We start from the raw sequence: 23323 nt of genomic DNA on the forward strand, positions 1-23323 counted from the left end.
GATTAAAGAGGTTGAACAAGCCATACTTCAGACCTACTATATTCAGCTGTCAGGCTGAACATTGACTCCATTAACCAGCTATTTTCAGCTAATACTCTCACTGTGCAGCATTCATTGGGTCCCCACTCCTTCTTTTGTTCACTAGGGCACTGCGTGAGCGATTTCAATTGGAAGATGTACTTACACTTTGTACAGCTCCTAAATGTATACTATTCTAATTCTAAACTGATTACTGTTGCGCTGCTTTCACTTTTTACTCTAACATGATGAGGATGTGTGGCTGTTAGTTGTTCCTTTATCCAGTTCGATTGGGGGTCGGTTATGAGTCGATGTCTATGTATCCGGGTTTGTTTAAGCCATGGGCTCAGAAGAGGGTCAGCGTCAGCTGCGCTCAGAGGGAAAGAGCAACTGACGAAAGTGCCAGGGCGATCTAAACCCATGACCATCTGCTTATGAAACAAACGTATGACCAATTGCGCCACGGGCCCGGCAACATCACATGCACCAACTTGCCTAATTTCTATAAAAATTTTCATACTTGTTCGCAATCTAGCGAATACTATCATTTCTATCATTTCATTATCCACTTTGATCTCTACTCCCTTATACTCTGAGTAGAAAAGACCGCTATAGCCACAAAATCATCAAGTTAATCAGTGGGATTGATATAAATCCGTAATGGATTTCATCCAGCATGATAGGAAATCTTAACCCGCTTGTTAACCTTCCTAGTGCATTAGGGTCATTTTCGACTCAAACCGTGCACTACGTCAGTGAGCTGGTAAAATGTTGAAGAACTCTCGGATTTTTGGCGGACTATTAAACAGGAAAAAAACTATGCATTAGACCGTCCCTATTTTTGCAAAAGTTGGAAATGTTAAAAGTTCAATATTGCAAAACGATCGTTTTAGCTAAAAAAACATCATGCCAAAATTTGAAGTCCGTCTATCGAGGCTATGTGGTCTCCCACGGCGCCTAAAGTTCTCAAAAATTGTATGGGGTTACAAAAACATGATTTTTTTCGACGAAAAAAATACCGTATTCTACTAACATCGGTGATTTTAGGACCCTAAAACGCCAAAAATGTGCTCAGAATTGCGATATCTCTTTTCGTTTTTGAGCTAGGTATCTGACAAAATATGGCAGGTTTCCTCAGGGATTCAAAAAATGGTCAAAATATTCATACTTAGGTAGTTTTTCGTCAATAAAACTAAGAAACGAAAAGAGATATAGCAATAGGAAGCAATCAGTGAAGTACTAGATTGAAAGTAGTGAGCTGGATTTTTGTATGGTGAGATGATCAATTCTCCATTTCTGCAATGAAATGGCGCAAACAGCGTAGATTATATGATTTATTGACTAATTTGATGCTGTTTGAGCAAAAGTTTGGGTACTGTGTTGTTGAAGTTGCAAGAAATAAATAATACAACAATGCAGTTACCCAAACTTTTGCTCAAACAGCATCAAATTAGTCAAGAAATCATATAACCCACGCTGTTTGCGCCATTTCATTGCAGAAATGGAGAATTGATCATCTCACCATACAAAAATCCAGCTCACTACTTTCAATCTAGTACTTCACTGATTGCTTCCTATTCTGAGCACATTTTTGGCTCTTTAGGGTTCTATAATCACAAATTTCAGTAGAAAAGAGTATTTTTTTCGTCGATAAAAAAGGGTTTATCCTTGAAATACGGACTTTAAATTTTGGCATGGTGATTTTTTAGCTAAAAAGATCGTTTTGCAATATGTATTAAACTTTCAACATTTCCAACTTTTGCAAAAGTAGGGACGGTCTAATATACATTTTGAGGATTCATGATTAAATCATTGACAAAATAGATCAGGTGGACAATTTCTGACAAATTGGTGTCTGTAATTAAAGTTGATTGCACCTGTTATGTACAGATTTGGGCAGGTATTTTTTATTTTTTTTGTAAACACCTAAAAGAATTTTGTAGAAATATACATACTAAATAAATGAATAGTTTAAGTTAATTGTTACTATTGAATTATGATGAATCGAAAAAAATGCGGAACACGCATTACAAGGATTTATTCAGGAATTCTTTTTACGATTCCTCTTGATATTATTCCAAGAACACCTATAGAAATGAGTCTAATGATTCCTCCAAAAAATATTCAAACAACCATCCCAGCAATTCCTAAATGAATGATTGCTCAAGAACTACTTACCGGAAGATTGCTCCGGCATTATTTGAAGTTTTTTTTCAGGGGTTATTCGCTTGTGGTACACAACATCAACATTGCTAACGGTGATAAACCGCACGATTGTTAGAAGGTTTATCCAAGGATCTATCCAAGATTTTTTTTATTTCTCCGGAGTTCTTCCAAGGATTATTCCAGGATTTTTGGAAAACATCCCCAGCAGTTCTTCCAAAAATTGCTTCATACATTCTTCTAAGATTCCTCCAGAAATTCTTTCACTGAAATTCTTCTAATTATTCTTCCGGTATATCTTCTAAGGATAAGGACTCTATTTTTTTCGCCAATGCTGCCGCGAACCAGTTTATAATGCTCGGATTCATCTCTGGGGCCATGTACGATCCCTCCTTAAAGGACAGTTTTGTGATTTTTTCCAGGATTCCTCAAAATAGTCTACCGAGAATTTTTCCAAATATGATTGCAATGATTTCTCTAGAAATTCCTTCAAGGATTCTTGCAATGCTTCTCAGGTTTCATCCATGAGCTCTTATGAGGATTTAAGAGTATTTTTTTTTAAAGAAATCTGCAATGGGGTTTCCTACCATTCTCTTAATTCTTCCTCTTAATTCTTCATATACTTTGTCCACAAATTCTTCCAGGGATTTATCCAAAAGTTTTCAAATTTTCAAAGAATATCTAACAGTTCTACCAGGATTTTTTCCTCAGAATTTGTTCAGACAATCTTGTAGAGGTTTCTCAAGAAATTTTCGGCAGTCCTTTAAGGATTTATTCATGAATTCTTCCAAAAAATCCTCTGAAAGTTCTATCAAATTTATCAAGAACTCGTCCACCAACTTCTCCAGAAAATCTTTTAAGACGTCTCGAATTTTTCAAACAATTTTACCAGACATTTCTCCAAGAATACTTCCAGAAAACCCTTCAGGGGCTCGTCTGGTAGTTCACCTAAGAGATAAACCTCTAGAAATAAATCCGCTAATTAATCTAGGCCCTCAGAAAACTCATTAGAAGCTCTGGGATAAACTCCTAGAATAATTTATGAAAGAACTCTTAGAGGAGTAGCTCGAGAAACACTTACAACAACATCTGGAAGAACTCCGGCATGATATTGATTCTGGTGATATTGCTGCTGGTGAAGTTGCTGGAAGAATTTATGGCAAACTGCTGAGACAGTTTCTAGTAAAACTCGTAATAGAATTCATGGGGAAGTTCGAGAAACCCTTCCGGAGGAATTGCTGTTCGAGATGCCAGTAGAACATCGAAAAGATTTTCTGAAAAAACTTCTGGAAGAGCTTCCGCCTGAATACATGGGAACGTGTCCCAGGGGAACGTTTGAAAGACATTCCAGAGCAATTCGTGTAAGAATTCCAGAAGAACGTTATGAAATTTTACTACAACAATTGGCTTCTTTAGCGGTGTTGAGATAATTCCATATACTGAATCTTCATGTCAAACTGAGCCGAAATCCAAATTTTCATGAATTTTGGTGCCCGGGAACCTATTTTAAAATCAGTTTGAAGTTTGTATGGGAGCGATTTGTCGAATCACCCCTCGTTGCATTGCCCAGCTGTCAAAAGGTGATTTCAAAAAATCTTTTTGAAATTGCTTTTAGGTACCAAAATACGTTCTAAAAATCTAAAAAAAAAATCATAGTGGCTCAGAAAAAGGTGATTTTTTCATATGAAATCAAAAAATCAGTACATTTTTTTAATTTAAAAACCCAATTGTTGTAAGAATCATCTTAACCGCTTCGTGACAAGAAGCTTCTGCAAGAACTCTTCACTTACGCTATCATACCCTGGTGAATATGATTCCCGGAACACTGCGTTGTACAATATTATTGTCACAAACGAGATTTTTAGCCCTGGGATAGTTAATCTCGATAGTAACGGCTCTATTTTGTCGGGCGTCTATCACATTTTTTAAGACTTACCAAAAATAGTGTGAGAGTCCAATTTGGGGTGAAATCTGCAATACCTTGATTCTTTTTCTAACTATATGATAGCCGATTTGAAAAATATTACTTCGTTATTTTATAACAAATCAATATAAAAAATGGGCAAATGCATCCAGTAGGGTAAATATATCAATAGTGGTGCAATTAGTAGTTCCTCGTACTAAAATAATTGAATAAAATTGATAATACCACGAAATAAAAAGTCTGAAGACGTTAATCGATAGTTTTTCACTAAAATTTGCTAAGAAAAATGTAAAAACCATTGTTTATTTTAATTTTTGCTAATAAATCACTTGCACCAGCTTTCCGCCAAATCCTGAACACAAAACTGAATTAATGTCATCAATTAGGTACGATGCATCTATTAAAAATTCCATTTGCAAGCTTTTTGGTCGAAATAGTGCTAAAATGCCACTACCACCACTATTGGTACTACCTCCACTAAGGGAGCTTTTACCCTATTGCCTTCAAGAATAATCACATTTTCAGAATAATTGTAATAATAAACTTGACCAAAACTTAATTGTCTTACTTTGTTATCAATGTGGAACAAATTAAGCTCCATTGAAAAGGGGTAAGATGACTCAATTTTCTTACATGCATTAAATAAAATTTATGGAAAACTAACGAGAGCTTGCATTTGATTAAGCTGCTATAGTTTAAAAAAAGTCCATATTGTTCTAAAACATTATCTGATATCAGGCCAAACATTTCAATAGGTCCTATCTGCATTTGAGAGGCTCTCTTTGTTTACTTTCTCTTTCAATTATTGATATGTAATGGTACGCTTTTCAACAATTTTTGCAGTACAAATCAAAAAACGATTGTTTTGACCATCGTTCAATGCAAGGAGACAATCATAATACAAATAAACAGCTGAGATATTAACGAAAGAGAGGGAAACCAAAGAGAGCCTCTCTTCTGCAGATTGGACCTTTAGACATGTTTGGCCTGATATGGCAGTAATAATAAACTGTCGGAGTACAAGAATGAACAAACCTATGACCATTAAATTCAATCCACAAATTCCGCCCTGCCTCCTTCCAATAAGACTAGATAATCACAGTCGCCAAAATATGCTGCCATAACTATGGTGTTGTTATGCTGGTTGCTAGTAGTAATGGCAGTCACCCGCCACCGCACCGCCGCAACCATCACCGTTCGTTTACAATTCGTCGCTTCAATGGTTGCCGTTGAGCTAGAAAGAGAAGGCGAAGCGGTTCACCGTTGCGGACACGAGAGCAAGCAAGAGCGTACGGGGGGAAGATATTATTTATAGCTACGCCCATCCATCAATCCGAGTAGCTCGAAATGAGTGTGAACACCCCGGCGAACGGGGCACTAGGCGGAATGCGAAAAAACAAATTTGAATGGAAGCTCAACTGGTTGCTTAGCACCTTGTTTGACTCACATTACACACGAATAAAGTCCACTTTCGTGTGACGAAAAACGATAATAAGTTATGAAGGAATCGCAGTTTCGACGACACCACGATAACAATTTGAATTGTGGTCAAAAATAGTTCTCAGTTCCTAATGAAATGCAACTCAGACTAGCTATGAATAAAACACACCTATCACTCGTTTCGAGAAACGAAAAAAAAAATCGTTAATGTGTGAGTGAAGCAAAGCGTTGAAAGCTTTTTCTGTAATCCCCTGCCATCTACTATCGACTAGTGAAATATGTGTGAAAACGAGGGGCTGCCAAAAGCGCATTACTTTTATTATTTCTTTTTCACGTTCAAATAACACTAGTTTACAAAATAAAACGAAAGTCGTGAACTTCTGTCAACGTCCAAAATTTTTGGAGCACAATTTAGTGCTGATTTCGAAACCGACCTTCAAAATTTTTTAAGTAGAACAATTTTTGAGTTTTAGCTTAATATCGAGTTTTACAACTTTTTAAAATATGTAATTTACTAAAATTCAAATATATTGCGTTTTGTTCAACCAATTTTAAATCTTTTTCCATAAATCAAAAGTTGAATACAATACCATTCGATCATCTGATTACAGGTGTTGCGTCAGATTGATGAAATTCAATATATTGACGTATTTTAGGGACGATATCCTTAAATTTTAGCAAAATTCCCAATTTTTACCGAGTTCAAAAATGCTGTAAACTAGTGTAATCGAATGAAATTGGATTAACGATGTGGAAATGAAAAGTTTAATTGTCCCTTCACATTGTTTGTCACTTCTAATGCGAATGTTATTAAATTTCTTTCTTGAGATCTAAATATTAATTACCTTCCAAAGCAACTTTTATTGACCTAAAGGGTATGGATTAGTAATTGTAGAATTTAAAATAAGAAGTCCATTCTCTTCACGTATTACACATAAATAAATAAAACAAATTCCTAGATGTTTCAGATTTCAATGTTGATTGATAAATATAGACTCTTTTGATTTACAAGAGTACAAGAAATAAAAATATAATTGAAATTTATTGTTTTGTTTCAATTTGGGAGAATTGATTTACTTTCTCTTATATACGCATCGATACACCCCCTGGTAATATGAAAGCTTGCCATATGAATATCGATAAAAGATCAAAGGTTTGAAATGAGCTAGTTAATATTTGTATCAATAAGGCTGACACAAATTTCGATTTTCTCATATGTTAATTTTTCCAAAATTCATCTGGCATTCCTGCCGTATCTGAAAATCCAGGTAAGATTTTCCCGCAAATGTCAATATACGAGACCCACTAACACATCTACGTTAGTTATGAAAAGTTGGTATTTCTACTCTAAAATATCATTATTTCTGCACAGTTTGTAAAATTTTATTATTGGTACGTTTCTAAAAACTATGTTTAGAACGAATTAAAATTTTTGTCACTGATTTTTAAACTGCGATATTTCCTGTTCATCTTAACTTTTCTCACTTCAAGTCAAAATAAAAACACAATTCTTATACTTTATGTGTTATATGCAGGGATGGGACCATTCATTTGCAAAGAGTTACATTCACTTGCTATTGGCTTTCAAGGGCAAAACAAAACATACTGTTACCCATCTTTGTTTCGGTAGCGCAACTACCGAACTGATGATGTTTACCTTTCTTACATACCTATCAACATAATCTGTTGGGGGAATTATTTTATTTTTTCCTACTTACAACCCACATCCGACAATTTTTGTTTAAGTGGGAATGGTAGAACTTTTGATTCCCTCGGTCGCACGTACATTAGTTTTGCATTTTGTTCCACCATTTCCGTGAAAAATGAGATCCGGCTTGTGCAAGTGAGGAGTTGAGGTTAGAATTGCAGGATATTCTAGGAAAGTGCAACCATTCATTTGCAAAAATTTACATTCATTTTCTATTATCTTAGTTCAGAAGCATGCTATCGAAAAACAATGTATGGATGAATTGAACCTTGTAGTTTTATCTGAAAGTTCGCCGAATGGCTTTAGGGTCGCACACGCATTCCAAAGTCGTGAGTGAGCTGTGAAGGCAACTTTCCACAGCGTGAATGAAATTTATATTCACCGCGTGGAGAGTTGCCTTCACAGCTCTCTCACGACTTTGTTATGCGTGTACGACCCTAATGCTATTTGGCGAACTTTCAGATAAAACTACAAGGTTGAATTCATCCATACATTGTTTTTCGATAGCATGCTTCTGAACTGAGATAATAGCAAATGAATGTAAATTTTTGCAAATGAATGGTTGCAACCTTGATTCTAGGTTAGATTTGCTGTCCACTTCGCCTGAACGATTTTCAGACCCAGAAATATCGTACTTCTAATTAGTTTTCACTGCCGTAAAAAATACTGTTATGCTCAGAATAAACAGTTATACCTTCTGATCACACTCATTTACTCATAAATCTCAACCTGACTGTAAAAATAATGAATTTCTTTCCAATGTTTTGAAACCCCGAACGAGTTTGACATTGCTTTCGGGAAGCATCATCACGACGACGACAACACTCCCAAGCGGTCGAATCGTCGTTTTGGGGGCGAATTATCTCAGTTCAGAAGCATGCTATCGAAAAACAATGTATGGATGAATTTTACCTTGTAGTTTTATCTGAAAGTTTGCCGAATAATATTGGGGTCGCACACGCATACCAAAGTCGTGAGCGAGCTGTGAAGGCATTCACGCCGTGGAGAGTTGCGTTTGCTGCCTTCTGTTGACTTAATTATTGATTCTACGCTAATATATTCTTCTACAAAGATTCAGGGAAAACCAAAATGAAAAAGTGTTCCATACATTGATTTTTGCTGCGATGTTTCTGAAGCGAGTTAATAGCAAGTGAATGTAAATGATTGCAAATGAATGATTCCATCCTTGGTTATATGTATGTTTTACCTACATTCATTAAATTTTTTTTCAAATTCGAAATTGCTGGATATAGCTATAGCGTGGCACTACGTCGAAAGCGTTGTGATTGTTACACAATATTGAGATGCCCCATGCTTGCTTCTATGAGAAAATTTGTAGAAAAATATTTAGAGTAGGTACCTAACATCATTGTAGGTTGTGTTTTTTTTTTGCTTATCATAATTTATGCATATGGAAAATTGATGCCTTCTAATAAGAGTTTCAAAGTTGTCTTACTGATTCTTCCTCGGTTAGCTTTTTGCGTTTCTTTCAAAGCTTTTAAGCCGAAGCCATATTGTATGTTCCTCTTTACTTCCTTCGCGTTTTTTCCGCATTACTCTTTATGCCTTATTTGCAACCAAGCAAGCGTTAGTTGTTGCTGGAGCTTCAGATCTTTTGATAGTCTACATTTAGGAGTTTCCTTTTGTCCTGTTGTATCGTTTTATGATCGATAAGATGTAGCAGTATAAAAATGCTAAGCTTTTAAATTGAATAAAACAAAATTTTAGAAACCTGATATTGATTTAATATGCGTATTTGGAAATCGGACATGGCATCAATATTTATGAAATTGAATCATTTCCTTCACAAAAAGCACTTTACAGTTCATATAAGTTCACTACTGAGAAAAAATCTTCTCTTGGTTGTGTGGGATTTTTTCTGGGGTTGTGTGGGATTTTCTAAATTTGCGTAAAGTGCTTGAGTATTCGTCGAATTCGAATTCACAAACTCGTGAATATACTAAAATGGATCCAACTATGAGTATTGTTTGGCATAAAAGAGTTACCATTGCTGCATGCGTTGTCATAACACAGCGTAACAAAAAATAACTTTTTGTCTGTCTCAAGAGCAAACTTATGTGTCTCCGAAGGATTTTGGGCTGCTGAATCCAAATCCGGGCTCAGATTTGCTCTAACACGTCACAATTTTGAGCTATACCTCAATTTATAGGGCAAAATATGCGATTTTGGGCTTTTTTGACTGCAAGCCATTAAGCTTGGAAATATTTTTTTTAAGCAATCAAAAGGTTAACTGGTCAATTAACATCTAAACTAACGACTCATGCAAAATATTTCGTTTTACCAAATTGAATTTGATAGTTTTAAGCGATTTATGTTAGGTACGATATTTCCCATACAAGTCACCCTCCAAAAGTTGCATGCAAGTTTTCATACTAACATAAAATGCTTAAATCTATCAAATTTGATTAGGTAAAACGAAATATTTTGCATAAGTCGTTAATTTAGATGTTAATTGACCAATTAACCTTATGATTGCTTAAAAAAAATATTTCCAAGCTTAATGGCTTGCAGTCAAAAAAGCCCAAAATCGCATATTTTGCCCTATAAATTGAGGTATAGCTCAAAATTGTGACGTGTTAGAACAAATCTGAGCCCGGATTCGGATTCAGCGGCCCAAAAACCTTCGGAGACACATAAGTTTGCTCTTGAGACAAAAAAATGTTGCGCTGTGTAAGTACTACCGCTTGCAAAACAAGTTTTACTGGTTCAGACAACAACCGGTGCCATCGTTCGACGCTGGTTGTTGTTGTTGCTGCTGCTGCTTGACTCCATTCGACGCTCAGGCGTGGATGATGCACATGAATACTCATTTTTCAATCGCTACCCAGCTTCTTTGCAAGTCTCGATCCACGGACCACGACACAAGCCAAGGAGTGTTCCGCTAATGGGGACTCCTCTCTTGGTGCAAATCGTAAATTACTCGGCGATTCCCGTGGACGGCTGTGGACTTTATTAAAAAGCAATTAAAAATAGCTTAGATGTCTATTATCACTTGGATGTGTCGTAATCATGATACAATCGTGATATGTTCAGCATGATATCTATCGATAGCTAATTTTTTTAATTCGTTTAAAGAAGCTGAAATGTCGTGATTAACACAATAGATATACATATAATCAGTCTTGTCAGAGATCACAGTCATTGACACATTTTCATTGATATTCGACAGCCTTTGATTCCGACATTCGCACGTAACAAAAATGTCAAACGAATGCACCTGACCACGACAGCGGCTTCGGGAGACGGTTCGGCTTTTGTTTGTCCTGTCGTCTTCCATAATAGGACCTTTTTTGGCCATATGTGTTTTGAATTCAATTTAGCAAGCAAGAATAAACTAATATTAACCTTCATAATCGGAATTGGCTGAAATCTATGCGAATAGCTAGAATTGGACAAATGTCATCGTGTCAGATGACATTGATTTGATCCTTATTTATGTTTATAGATTTTCGCTCTACCGCTCGGTTTGTGTGTAAGAGGTAACGGTAGCGCACGAATGTAACAGAGCAAGCTGACACCCGACCACGGCAGCGAAATGAAGGTAATGAAAAGTGTCGAATGTTTACAAGCCTGATATAATAATCACTATTTTGAGATTTTTTCACAAACTGCAAAGGAGCACTTAGAGGAAGATCGAGACAGCAAAGATTTGGCCAATTTGGACTTGACCTGCCAGTCACAAAAAAAAACTACATTATAGCATTTTTTGAACTCGGTAAGCTGATGATCATTTGTAGTGTAGAATCATGCCTAATGATGCTTCTCAAGATTTTTTTAGATGTTAGCTAGTTACAGTAAATATTTTTGAAATTAAATCGTGAGAAGCGCCCCTAGCTTCTGCACGATTCTACTCCATTATTGCAAGTATCCGCTACTCCAGCCATTCAAACAAGTTCAGTAAAGTCAACCGTGTTATCAAAGCCCGCTGCTCCAGCCGGTCCATTGGTTGAATAATCGCGTCCATCCACTTCACAATCTGAGGAAGATTTGGGTTCCTGTCAAGTCAACAATACCACTCATAGAAACAGTTGTTCTCAAGATCGTGAATGATCACGGCAACACACACAAGACTCGAGCTCTCCTCGATGCACGACCTTGAAGGTCACGGTAGTCTAGAACGCGGCATTCAAGACCTCGTCCGGCTATTCCTTGAAAGGCATGCTCCTGCTTGAACCGGTTGTCTATCAAGACCTCTACTCTATCTACTTACTTGAGATTCCAAACGCGAATCATCGCTGTCATAGCAGATATGGAGAAGATGTAACGGTGAGTATTGCATAATCCCGAGGATCTACCATTCCTCCGTATCAATAGCCATCGTACCAGTCCATCTGATCCCAACGAGACGTACGAGCTGCAAACTGTCACTTACGGAACCGCAAGCGCACCGTATCTTGTAACGAGAACACTCCAGCAGATTGCCAAAGATCAAGCGGAACTGTACCCGCTGCCGTCGAGGAAGATTTCTACGTCGACGATTTTATGTCTGGCGAACCGGACGTGGTACTTCTGTCCGACAGCAAGTCACCACTATGCTTAGATCCGCTGGGTTCACACTGAAGAAATGGGCGTCGAATGCTCAGGAAGTACTGCAGGAGGTTCCACCTGAATATCTGACTATCCAACCGCTTCACTACGTGCAGGATGAGAAGGCAATCTTCACGCTCGGTCTTTTGTGGGGTCCAAAGGCCTAAAATCTCTGATTCAAGGTAAAACTACTTCTCCCCGCAGTCATCCTGAACAAGCGCAAAGTGATTTTTCTTTTTTGTCTGTATTAACGAGATTTTTAACCCTAGGCTAGTTCATCTCGGGACCCACGCTTTACTTCCCTTCCGAAGGAAGACCCACATTTTGTGAGTATGTCGGGAGTGGGATTCGATCCCAGGTCCTCGGAGTGATAGTCTTGTGTTCTAACCACCACACCAGGTCCGCTCCACAGCGCAAAGTGATGTCGTATACGAACAGATCTTCGACCCGCCGTTCTGCTGACCTAAGACCATCATCGGCCAAGCTAGCTCTTCTGTGACATCCAAGGAAGGCCGCAAAATCTCAGTTTTGATTATGACCACCGCGCAAAAAACATTCTGTGGAGATTTGTTTTTTCATTATTCCCGCTACAACAAACGCCGAGTAGTAGCATTCTGTTATCGTTCTTCCTCGTTGGATCTCGCCTGCGTAACGCCACACTATCGTTCGTCAACAACCACCTTGTTGTTCTGTTCGCGAATCATCGCCTGTCTGCTCTGCTGGCTATTAGTGTATACGCGTAAGCCTACTGCATTCAGGTACCACAACTTCTGCTAGCCACTCTCCGTCAGAAATTCTGGATGCTTGGTGGCAGAACCCTGGCACAGTCCGTCTTCCATCAATGCCACACTTGTTTCCGATCCAAACCCACTCTAGTCCAGCAGAGCACAGCTAATCTGTCGGTATCGGCAGTTTCGCCGACGCGTCTGTTTTCCGTGTGCGGTGTCGACTACGGTGGACTGTTCTACGTGAAGACAAGTTCGAATTCGTGGCCCTACCAAAGCCTACATGGTCATATGTACAACACGCCGTGTGCCATCGAGATAGACGCCTTTGACTTAATCAAGAAGGGCAACGTTCCGCCAACTAACTGACTACTGGGGAAAAGCTTCCGGCTTCATCCCGGAGAGGACAGTATTCTCCAGTATGGTGACCTTCAGGATAGCGACGGCTAACGAAGTAGAACGACCTGTGGCGTGTTTCCTTTTTGAAGAACGACATAACAACAGAGTTGAACAACTCTTGGTTGGAGAACTTGCTCGATGCTCACCTGTGGTTCTGCAAAGGTCATTGCAAGTCCAATACTTCATGTTTCCATTGTAAGATCTCCCTGGTATTTTTCTTTATTTCCAACAACGACAGTGATGAACCTACCACTTCCACGACATCCGAGGTATGCCTCGGATTCACATGATGCCCGTGTGAGCGTAATGGCACTCTCTGACAATGTGAACTGGCAAGCTGAACATCTACCAGGAAGCAGAATTGAGTGACAAATGTCCCTGGAACTCTTATAAATAGTTTGAATGAATTTGGAAAATGCAAGTAATACAAATACAATAGAATGTATGCAAAAAAGATTGCACAAGTTTCTAAAAACATTAGAAAGACATTTGCTCCTAACATCAGTTTTCGTTCTCTTCTCTGAAATCGATTTAAACAGGTATTGAGCTGCGATAATCACTACAAATCAGTACTAAAATTTAGATTTTTGTGTTCCTCCTGGTGAGTATTTGCGAACATCCGGAAGTAAAATTTCTAGCATTACACTGAATTTTAAATCAAACAATCTTGTTATGGAATATTGAATGCATGCTTCATACGTTCACGTGCCCATATGATGTTCTTTTGTTACAGTTAAAAGATTATGTAACATTTTTTCAACTTTGTAAGCAACCCGTTACTGCGGTAGACATTATGATATGACCTATGGCACCTTTTCAATTTAGATAGTCAGAATAACAACAGTGCCATGGCGGCAATACCAGCAAAGCACACAATTCCTCATTTGCGGTCTTTGACATCTATTACACTAGGGACCCATGAGGTACGAAATAGATCTACATAGAGCGTTCCTTCCAGGTTGTCAATTCACAATTTTTTGTCCACTTCCAGGACCATCAGAGTATCGAAGCAGGACCTGTAGTGGAGGACAACAGCAATTTAATTAAAATACATTTCCAGCGAATGCTCATTCTTCACGATTTTCCATTAACAGACTGTAAACTGTCATGACAGCATAGTACAATTCACACCAAATCCTCTAGTGAATTTCCGGAATTTCCAGAAAAAAATCTACATGAATCAAGCCCGAGAGGAACTTTTGAAAAGATTTTGTAGATAAATTTTAAAAATTTGTGGCAAAGATCAATAGAGAAACTCTTCTTAAATTCATAAAAAATGGTGAATAAGCTACAGAACTTTTTTCATAAGCGGGGTCCATGAATGTCCTCGCCAAAATTCACCACCTGCCTCTGCCACCACCTCTGAGATGCCTAGTAGCAAAAATCTTTTCCAAATTAAGTTAGAGAAGCTTATCTGGCTAAAGAAGAATATAAAATAAATAAAAAGGATTCATAATCAAAATTCATTCCAAAACTCAAAATCTTTCAAAAGATTATAACAGAAAATATTATGTACAGTTTTGCATGATTTCATCATTTGCTGAGCAACTGTCCGTCTCGATCTCATCAACGCCTTTGCAAAGCCTACGCTTGCTGGAGTTTCGAAGCAAAAATGTTATAAATTAATCAAATCAAACGGCAAATATTCACACCATTTAGCAGGAATTCAATCCAGATAACATTTTCATTGCACAGGACTCTGGCGTTCTATTGTTACCATAACCGGCGTCCGAGGTGTAAATAAATATGTGTACCTAAATATGTGTATGGTGATACGGATACGGGTGATGGTAGCCAAGTCACCCAATGTTCAGCTCCAGTGAATCCGTCCATTTGCCGCTCGCTAGTTCCACCATTCCTTCTTTCCTTGATTGCAAATCTCCTTGGTGAAACGATAGAATTTGCTCAGAAACTTTCTAATACAAATCCAGCATCAACATCAGCAACACCACCAAGCATCATTGGAGGGCCGATCATCGTTGTCGTAGTCGTTATGCTCCTCGTTTGAGGGAGACTATATAGCTGTGATGCTTGGCACATTGGGATAGATAGTTTCGGGGAATGGTGAAAACTGTGTATGACATAAGGCTAGAATTTCCGACACCACATCTACGTCCTGTTCTAGACTTTCCAAATATTCTGACGAGAATGTGCATTTCACAGAACCAAGCACATCCATAATTTTAACCGCCTGCTTCTGAAACGTTCCCAGTGTGCAGCCAGGACCATACAATATATGATGATTTAGCAGCGTCAAAACCAAACCTATTATTGTGTTGTTCCTTGCATTGCGGAGAATCTGATGACGACGGGAAAATGCTCCATTCGAGTTGTTCTATTGTGTGAACGGTCCCGAAAACTCGGCTGAAGGAAACAATTTTCATGCTTTCCACCTACCACCCCCTGTGGCTGCGAGAATGTTTGTGTGCGCATTGGACAGAACAGGTTGCTGCAACCTGACAGCATTCCTTCGATAGGGTAAACGTTCTCCGACAATGGAAGTACTGCGGGCGGAACCAAATAAGGCACATTTACCCTTTTGAGAGCACCGTCTCATACCTACCAGCTTGTTTGCGGTTCATTGTGTGCTTGCGCATAGTATTGTTGGGTGGAAGCAACTCGCTTTAAATTCAATTAAATTTAATCAAATCAAATGATGAATGTGGTTCCAGAGCAAACCGATGAAGTAATATTCTCAGCAAATTCTCTCATATCCACTAGACTGCTGGAACCACTCGATGGCGACTGGAATGCCAGTGACAGCTAATCCCTGAAGACAAATACAAGAAATATGATGAGGGAAAGAGAGAGATTTTTAGTTTTGATACCATTGTCATACGGGTCGATCCCCGCAGACAGTTCAGTGCGACAAGAAGGATGGCTCGATTCTATTGTTTTGAACATAATCAGAAACGATTAATGTTGATTTATAGCTCACCGCGCGTTTGTCAGTCAAGCATGCGTGACCTCAGCTAACCAGCGAACACTACAAAACCCCATATGCTTTCTCTCCATCCAACTCAACTGGCAAAGGTCAACAGTTGTTAAAAAAAATCACCAATTCCTCAGCCATGCCGTCTGGGTGAGCGTTCGATGCCAAGAAAATACCATCGGAGACGAGAGAATTTCGATGATGGTCAACCACTTTGTGCAAAACCGGGGAACAAGTATTTCATAATTCATAAACCCATTCGCCAAGAGCAAGTCAGCGAAACGCAGAATAATTAATAGCTTATTTGAAACAACTTCGTTTATTTCTTGTTCTACAGTCATCGTCGCCGACGTCGTTCGTAGGTATCAACCAACACAGAATTTTTGCGCAATGGATTCGGTCTTCATGGGTAGGTGACGTGTCCTCTCTGGATTACCTCCTCCTACTTCCTCTTTGCATCTTTTTGAGACTTTTTGTTCTCATACTACCCAGCCAGCTACTCTCCGAGGATTAACACCGAGACATAAAAATTAATTACGTTTGGCAACAGAAGTTGTTTTTCACCGCTTCAAAAAGACAGAGATACGTTTCGTTGATTCCCTGTGCAAAAAAAAATAGCAAAACAAAAGTAAGCAAGACACGTTGGCGGACTAAGAAAATAGTAAAATGGCAATTGTTGGACAAAAAGTTCCCTATACCGAAGATGCCATTCTGCTGTTGTGTTTACAAGCCGAAAGATCTGCTTGCCAATTTATCATGGCGGTAATAATCTTGCTGCTTCTCACCGATGGATTTTCCATCGGTAGACGCGCAAAGAAATTTTCCGCCGACGACGTCCGCTGCCTGGCTGATGATCTCGCTTTCGGAAAAGCGCCAAGAACGATTTTCGCGCACTTGAGAGCATCGACTAATTATGATTACACGCTTTGCGCAGATCATGACGACCGCATCTCTGGCACTCTCACAGTCTCACGTTGGTAACTAATTTTGAAAATAGCATGAAATCAAATTATTCATTTTCAAAATAAACCGGCAGACTTTCCGCTGATGGTATTTTCTGAAAAACTTTGACACACCGGAACGTCTGCGCTGCTACACCGAGAAGCATCACCACGCCGCTGGCTGGGACTACTGGTATAGGATGACGTGACGACGGTGTTTCCCCTTAGATCTCGTGCACTCATCTCTTTGTGCCTTTCGAGTGTTTATAATTCACTTTGGCAGAAAACATGCAAAAGTTTTGTAAATGTGTCGTGGTTTTGAAAGAAATGAAACTGAATCGGAGAATCATATACTTGGATAAAAGTAAGATTTATTTCAAATGACATTTAGGATTTTAAAATAAGAAAAACAATTGATTTGTCTTTATTAAAGAGACTTTCAGCCTAAGAAAAACAACTTAATTTGTATGATGCAAAAATTTATGAAAAAACAACATCTGTCTATTTTGAGCTCTTTGAATTTCGAATTATTAGCTACAAAAATGTATCCACTATCTAAAAATATAAAGCTGATGGATTTTAAGTTTTCGTTTTCTTATTTCGAATAGTAGTAGGGTGGCTTTGGGTATTTTCGACAGTTTTGTTCTCTCCATCATGAATGGTTTGGGCAGCCATATAACCTCAAACTTGACCCTAAATTGTATGGCACTTGACACCCAGTTCGATTTAAAGTTTTTCCTCAATTTAACCCCCCTAAGATGTTAAGCTAGGCGCACCTCGTTGACGTAGTGCACTTAGTGCACTCTCTGGGTCATATTGACCACAACATCCTTCTAGGCTAGGGTTGAGTTATTCAAGTGATTCTTTGGTACTAAATATGAATGAACATAGCCTTAGTCCCAGTTTACATCCAAAATCGGTTTGAAATAAAATAAAATGGTTTGAAACACTTTACAGCATTTCGTTTTACATCCCTAACCAACGTTTCCGAGTTGTTTGATGAGCATACCGTATTAATTTTCTAAAAAGAATCAAACACTCAACAATGCGCAGGAGAAGAAGCAGTCTTTCGCACGTCAGAGCATAAAAATTCGCCTTCTTTTTCATAATCACACATGCATAAAATTTTCGTTCATCGACGAAAAATGTCTCCCCAAAAAATATTTTAACACATATTCCACAGTTTACTACTTCACATCAAAATGATCAGACGTCTAACACGAAATCCGTTTTCTCTTCCCGCAGGATAACCCTTCAACCGACCAGAACCGTACTGATATCATACTGGCCCAGCATCGATGAATCGTGATCCAACTTGAGAGCAGCTTTTTCTTAGTTTGGTTTCAACGGCATTTTGTCTTTTGGATTAATCACAGCAAACACCACCGATCATCATCCATCCCCGATACAACTCCATCTGCTGGCTAGAGGATACCTAAGTGTGTATAAGTGTGCACGTGTATTTGTGTGCGTCGTATGTGAGCAAGTTTTCAATTGCGCTTCGTTTGAGTCAGTGCATACGATTTGTTGTGTTTTGCCATAAAAATTACAGTGAAAGCAAAAGTTGCTCGAAGCATCCTAGTATTCATCACCACGTTGTATAAAATATCATCCTCACGAAAAATTCACGCATGCCAGGCATAAATCGTCAAGAGAAAAGTCAATACACAATAAGAAAAGCTTTTGTGATAGTTTTACAAATTAAGTCTACTACCTAGGTAAGGAAATAGTAAAAGTATTAAGTGAAAGTGTGAAATTTGAAACGGTACCAGTGAAGCAACCACCGTCATACGACCACGTATTATCCAAGTTGTATTAAAATTCATGGATTTGACACGATATTCATCGATCGCATACGAGACAGATGATTGATCACTAATCTCCTCGATAGATCTGGAGCTGAGTGTTGATTTTGGAGCATCCTTGTCAGCTTTTCAAGCAACAATTCTGCAAACCGATAGCTAAGCTTAAGCGCCCAAACCAAACCTTTCAAAATGACAATGAGTACAAATAATTGTGAAAGTATGACGTCATACTTTACAAATTCCTATATGAATTCAGACATGCACGGCCATTACCCTGGGACTGGAGTGGATGGTTTGGATACGAGTCAACAGATGTACCACCACAGTCAGAGCCACGCCAGCCAGGGAAACATGCCTCCGTATCCACGCTTTCCGCCCTACGACCGGATGGGGTACTATCAGCAAAATATGGATCCTGCCGGATACGCGCGAGCCGATAGCCCTTCGAGTCAGGTGGGTGGAGTGATACCTCAGCAAACGAATGGCAATCCCTTACAGCAAACGCAAGTACAACCTCAACAGCAGCAACCGATTGTTTACGCTAGCTGTAAATTGCAGGCCGCGGTAGGTAATGGCCCAAACGGTCTAGGAACCTACGGTGCTGAAAATGGATCCCCTCCGTTAGAGCAGATGGGCCATCATATGAACACCGCACAAATGACAATACCTCAGCATCACATGGGACACGCACAGGGTCAGGTAAGTTAGAACGCGAATTCAGGACTCAACCGGAACGTGTACAGAACTCCAAAAAGCAGCTAGATAATACCGTTGATATTAGGATTGTTTTCCCCCCGATCAGGTGCACCAGAATCCACAGCACATGGGCATGTACACTAATACGGGTGGTGGTCCTCCCGGCGTTGTACCACAGCAACCACCAAATATGATGCACCAACAACCTCCACAGCTTCACCAAGGACAGCAACCACCGCCAAACAGTCAAAATTCCAACTCGGGCCTTCAGTCGCCACTCTACCCATGGATGAGGAGTCAGTTCGGTGAGTTTTGCTTTTAAGCGCCATACAAGATTAACGGCTATCAATTTATTATGCCACATCACTTGGCACGGCGTTATTAGTCATTAGAATTCCACAACAATACTTTGAATTAGAGAGGAGAGCAAAAATTACTTTAGGTTACACACTGACGTATACACAGCACACTCTATTCGGACGAAGCGAACGGAAACGACGCACCGACGAAAAAAGGAAAATTTGATCTTAATTAATAATTGTTTTTCATTTCCACGGCCTTTTCTACTTTCTTTCGCTCTCCGCGTTTGCGGTCAAGTTACCGGATGCCTAGGGAAACTGCGGTTGCTCTGGTGTAGAAGAATAGAGAGCTTCTAAACTAAAACGTTTCAAAGTTATTATTAGTTTCGTTTCTTTAATAGGAAACTCAGAGCTTTTGCTCAAAATATGCCTTTGAAAAACAGGATAATATGCACAATCTATTTTGTGGATTGACACCTGAGTATAAATGATTAATTAAAAAGAAAATTATTATTTCATGAACACTTTATCTGACACGCATTTGTGTCGGAAAATTATGAATAATGATCCAAAAAAAGTTTCTGCAAATTCTACTCACTGGAGCACAGTTTAGCTCTGTTAAAGATGGACTATGTATTGTGATTAAGCTTAACGATGTTCGAATATTCTCAGCCATAACCCAGTCAACCAGCGATCGTATAAGATGTTGAATAAGATGTTAAAGTGGAGGCAATATGCGTACATTTTACATGCGCCTAAATCGAGGCATGCACGCATATGGCCTCCACTTTATCATCTTATGTAACATCCTATACGATTACTGGTTGTCTGGGAAGTTATTAACTAAGATTAAATTATTGATTATGCATTAACACTACTTACGTATTAACAGAATCAAATTACAGTCAAGCTGCTAAACTTGCTCCAAAACTTATTGTCATTTTTTTTTTATTTTAACGTTACAGTCTTGAGAAATTGCACGCGATACTTTACCAGAAATTCAGGAGAAAATCTTTGTCAAACTTCTGGAGAAACTCCAATACTCTGTAGCACGGAGAGTCAAAAAGTATCTGCTGAATATTCATGTTTGATCCCATCGAAAAATTTTTGAATATATATTTTGAAGAATTCTCTACGGAATTCTTGCTCTTTTTTCGACCAGTAACTTTCGAAGAATTTTTCACGGAGTTTTTTTTTTGGTTTTTATTTATGTGTATTTTAACTTAAGCTAATTCCATACTCTTTCCACGGCGATTCTTAATGGAATTGAGAAGAGTTTTGGAATCCCATGGTTTGATTTTACTTTGAAAACTTACGACCTATTCCAAAGAAACCTCAGAACTATTGGAACAATTTTAAGAGGACCTCTAGTCAGAATTTTATGCGTACCTTCAAGAGTTTCAGTTGTAAAATGATTTATGAGTTCTTGAGAGGCTCATGGCGACCTTCTGACAACATCCTTGTTTTTCCGAGAATTCCAAGAATTTTGAAAATATTTCTGGGTGGAACATAGGATTCCTGTAGAAATATTTGTTTCATGCCACAGGCGTAGGCAGCTTTTTATTTTTTTTCACTCATTATCCTTAATAAACACAAGAGAAGGATGAAAGAGGGGGCAAATATACCCTCTCCCATCTTTATCTTTCTCGTGTTTGTTTAGAAGAATGAGTAAGAATAAAAAAAAATAGCGCAGGTAGGTGATTACTACTGATTACCGCTGAAATTCCTTCAAAAAATCCTTCTGTGATTTCTTCATGGATTTCTACAAGGATTACTTCTGAAATTTTCTTAGAATTTTCCCAGTAGTTCCTGTTGAACAACCATATGCAATTCCGCTGGGATCCAGGAATGCTGCTGGAATTTATTCAGAAATTTTGGGTAGAATCCCCAAGAAAGTTTTGCTGGGAATCCCAGAAGTTCTAGCTCAAAATGCTCGAGAAATGCTAGCAAGAATTCTTGGAGAAATCCTTGTTGGAATATCTGCTGATACTCTATGAGAAATCTTTGGAGGAATCGGAAAAAAAAATCTATAGCAATCTTTGGAGGAATCTTTGAAGGAATCCTCGATAGAATCACAGGAAGGATATGCATAGGTCTACTGGGAGAAACCTCTAACGCAACACCAATAAGAGTTTTTAGAGGAATCACAACAGGCATTTGTAGAGGAATTCTAAAAGAATTTCTCCAATGATTTCTCTTGGAATTTCCCCAGGAATGTCTAATGGTATTCTCTTGAAATTCCTGCTGGGATTGAAGAAGAAATACCTTCAAGAATTCCCACAGAAATTTCTGCTGGGACTCCTCCAGGGTGTCCTCCTCTCCTCTCCTCTTCTTGGCGTAACGTCCTCACTGGGACAAAGCCTGCTTCTCAGCTTAGTGTTCTATGAGCACTTCCACAGTTATTAACTGAGAGCTTCCTCTGCCAATGACCATTTTACATGCGTATATCGTGTGGCAGGCACGAAGATACTCTATGCCCAAGGAAGTCAAGGAAATTTCCTTTACGAAAAGATCCTGGACCGACTGGGAATCGAACCCGTCACCCTCAGCATGGTCATGCTGAATACCCGTGCGTTTACCGCCTCGGCTATATGGGCCCTTGCCAGGGTGTCCATACATATCAAAAAAGAGTGTAAAGTTCTGTGACATTTAATGCACATGATTGGAGCGTGGGATATCACAGAAGTTTACATGACATATCATGTAAAAGTCATGGAATATCATGTAAACTTCCATTATATGTTATGTAAATCAGCATGACTCTGAGAGTTTACATGACATATAACACAAATTTACATGATATATCATATAAACCATCATTACACTAAGTTTACATGACTAAAATAAAGTTTACATGACGTGTAAATGTCATTATTTTTATCTGTGCACTTAAAGTTCCTCCATAAATTCCTCCTTTGACTCGTCCAGGGATTTTTCCAAAGGCATCCTTCATGAATTCCCCCATGATTTTTTTCCGAAAATTTCCACAATATTTCCAACAATATCATCAGGTACAAAAGTATATTAAGAAATCCACATGGAATGCTCATTGAGATTCTTCCAGATTTTTTTCTTATTACATCGGATTTCTCCATGGATTCCTCCAGAAATTTGTTCATCGGTTCCTTCAGAGATTTTTTGAAAGATTCTTTCAGGAATTCTCTTTGGATTCCTCCAGAAATTTCTGCAAGGATTCGTCCAAGAATCTTCTGTTACCATCAGTGGCGATTCCCTTACCTCAAATCTACCTGATCAACGAACGTAAATTCTTGAATTTTCTCATAAAATTGGCTTGTAACTTGTAGAAAATGATGAAAATGTTGTTTTCGTCCAATTTCAATATGATTCTGATGATGAAATCTCCGCAAATGCAAGTTTTAATTTTTGTTTCAGCAAATGCTGCTGTAATTTATTCATGAATTTCTTCAGAAATTTGATATTCCTACTGGGAATCCTCTTGAGATCATTTTAGGAGCTACTACTAAGATTTCTCCAGGACTGCAACAGGGATTTCCTACACATGTTTAGGATTTTTTGGGTTTCCAGGAATTCCTAGAGGACATTCCCGTGGAAATTCTAGTACGCCTTCCTGGAGAAATTCCAGCAGTAATTACTGGATGTATTTCAAGAGGAACTTTAAGAGAAATCCTTGATAAAATCTCTGAAGGAATCATAGCATGAATTTCTGGAAAAACTTCAAGAAGACACCCTGCAGGAATCTCAGA

General features: G+C 38.6%; 1 protein-coding gene across 5 annotated transcripts in view; it reads left to right on the forward strand.

Moving 5' to 3' along the window:
• LOC109406960 (homeotic protein antennapedia) overlaps nt 1–23323 on the forward strand; it is a 247339-nt gene that overhangs the window by 194542 nt on the left and 29474 nt on the right. For 3 of the 5 annotated variants that reach the window (XM_029864517.2, XM_019679967.3, XM_019679968.3), the window contains 2 exons: nt 18044–19302; nt 19385–19604. In XM_029864517.2, the coding sequence (XP_029720377.1) occupies nt 18793–19302; nt 19385–19604 (730 nt within the window). In that variant the 5' untranslated portion in view covers nt 18044–18792. The remainder of the gene's footprint in view (nt 1–18043; nt 19303–19384; nt 19605–23323) is intronic. The other 2 variants (XM_029864518.2, XM_062842870.1) reach the window with 2 other exon arrangements.

The sequence above is a fragment of the Aedes albopictus genome, chromosome 1 (genome assembly GCF_035046485.1).
Source record: "Aedes albopictus strain Foshan chromosome 1, AalbF5, whole genome shotgun sequence".
Classification (NCBI taxonomy): Eukaryota; Metazoa; Arthropoda; class Insecta; order Diptera; family Culicidae; genus Aedes; species Aedes albopictus.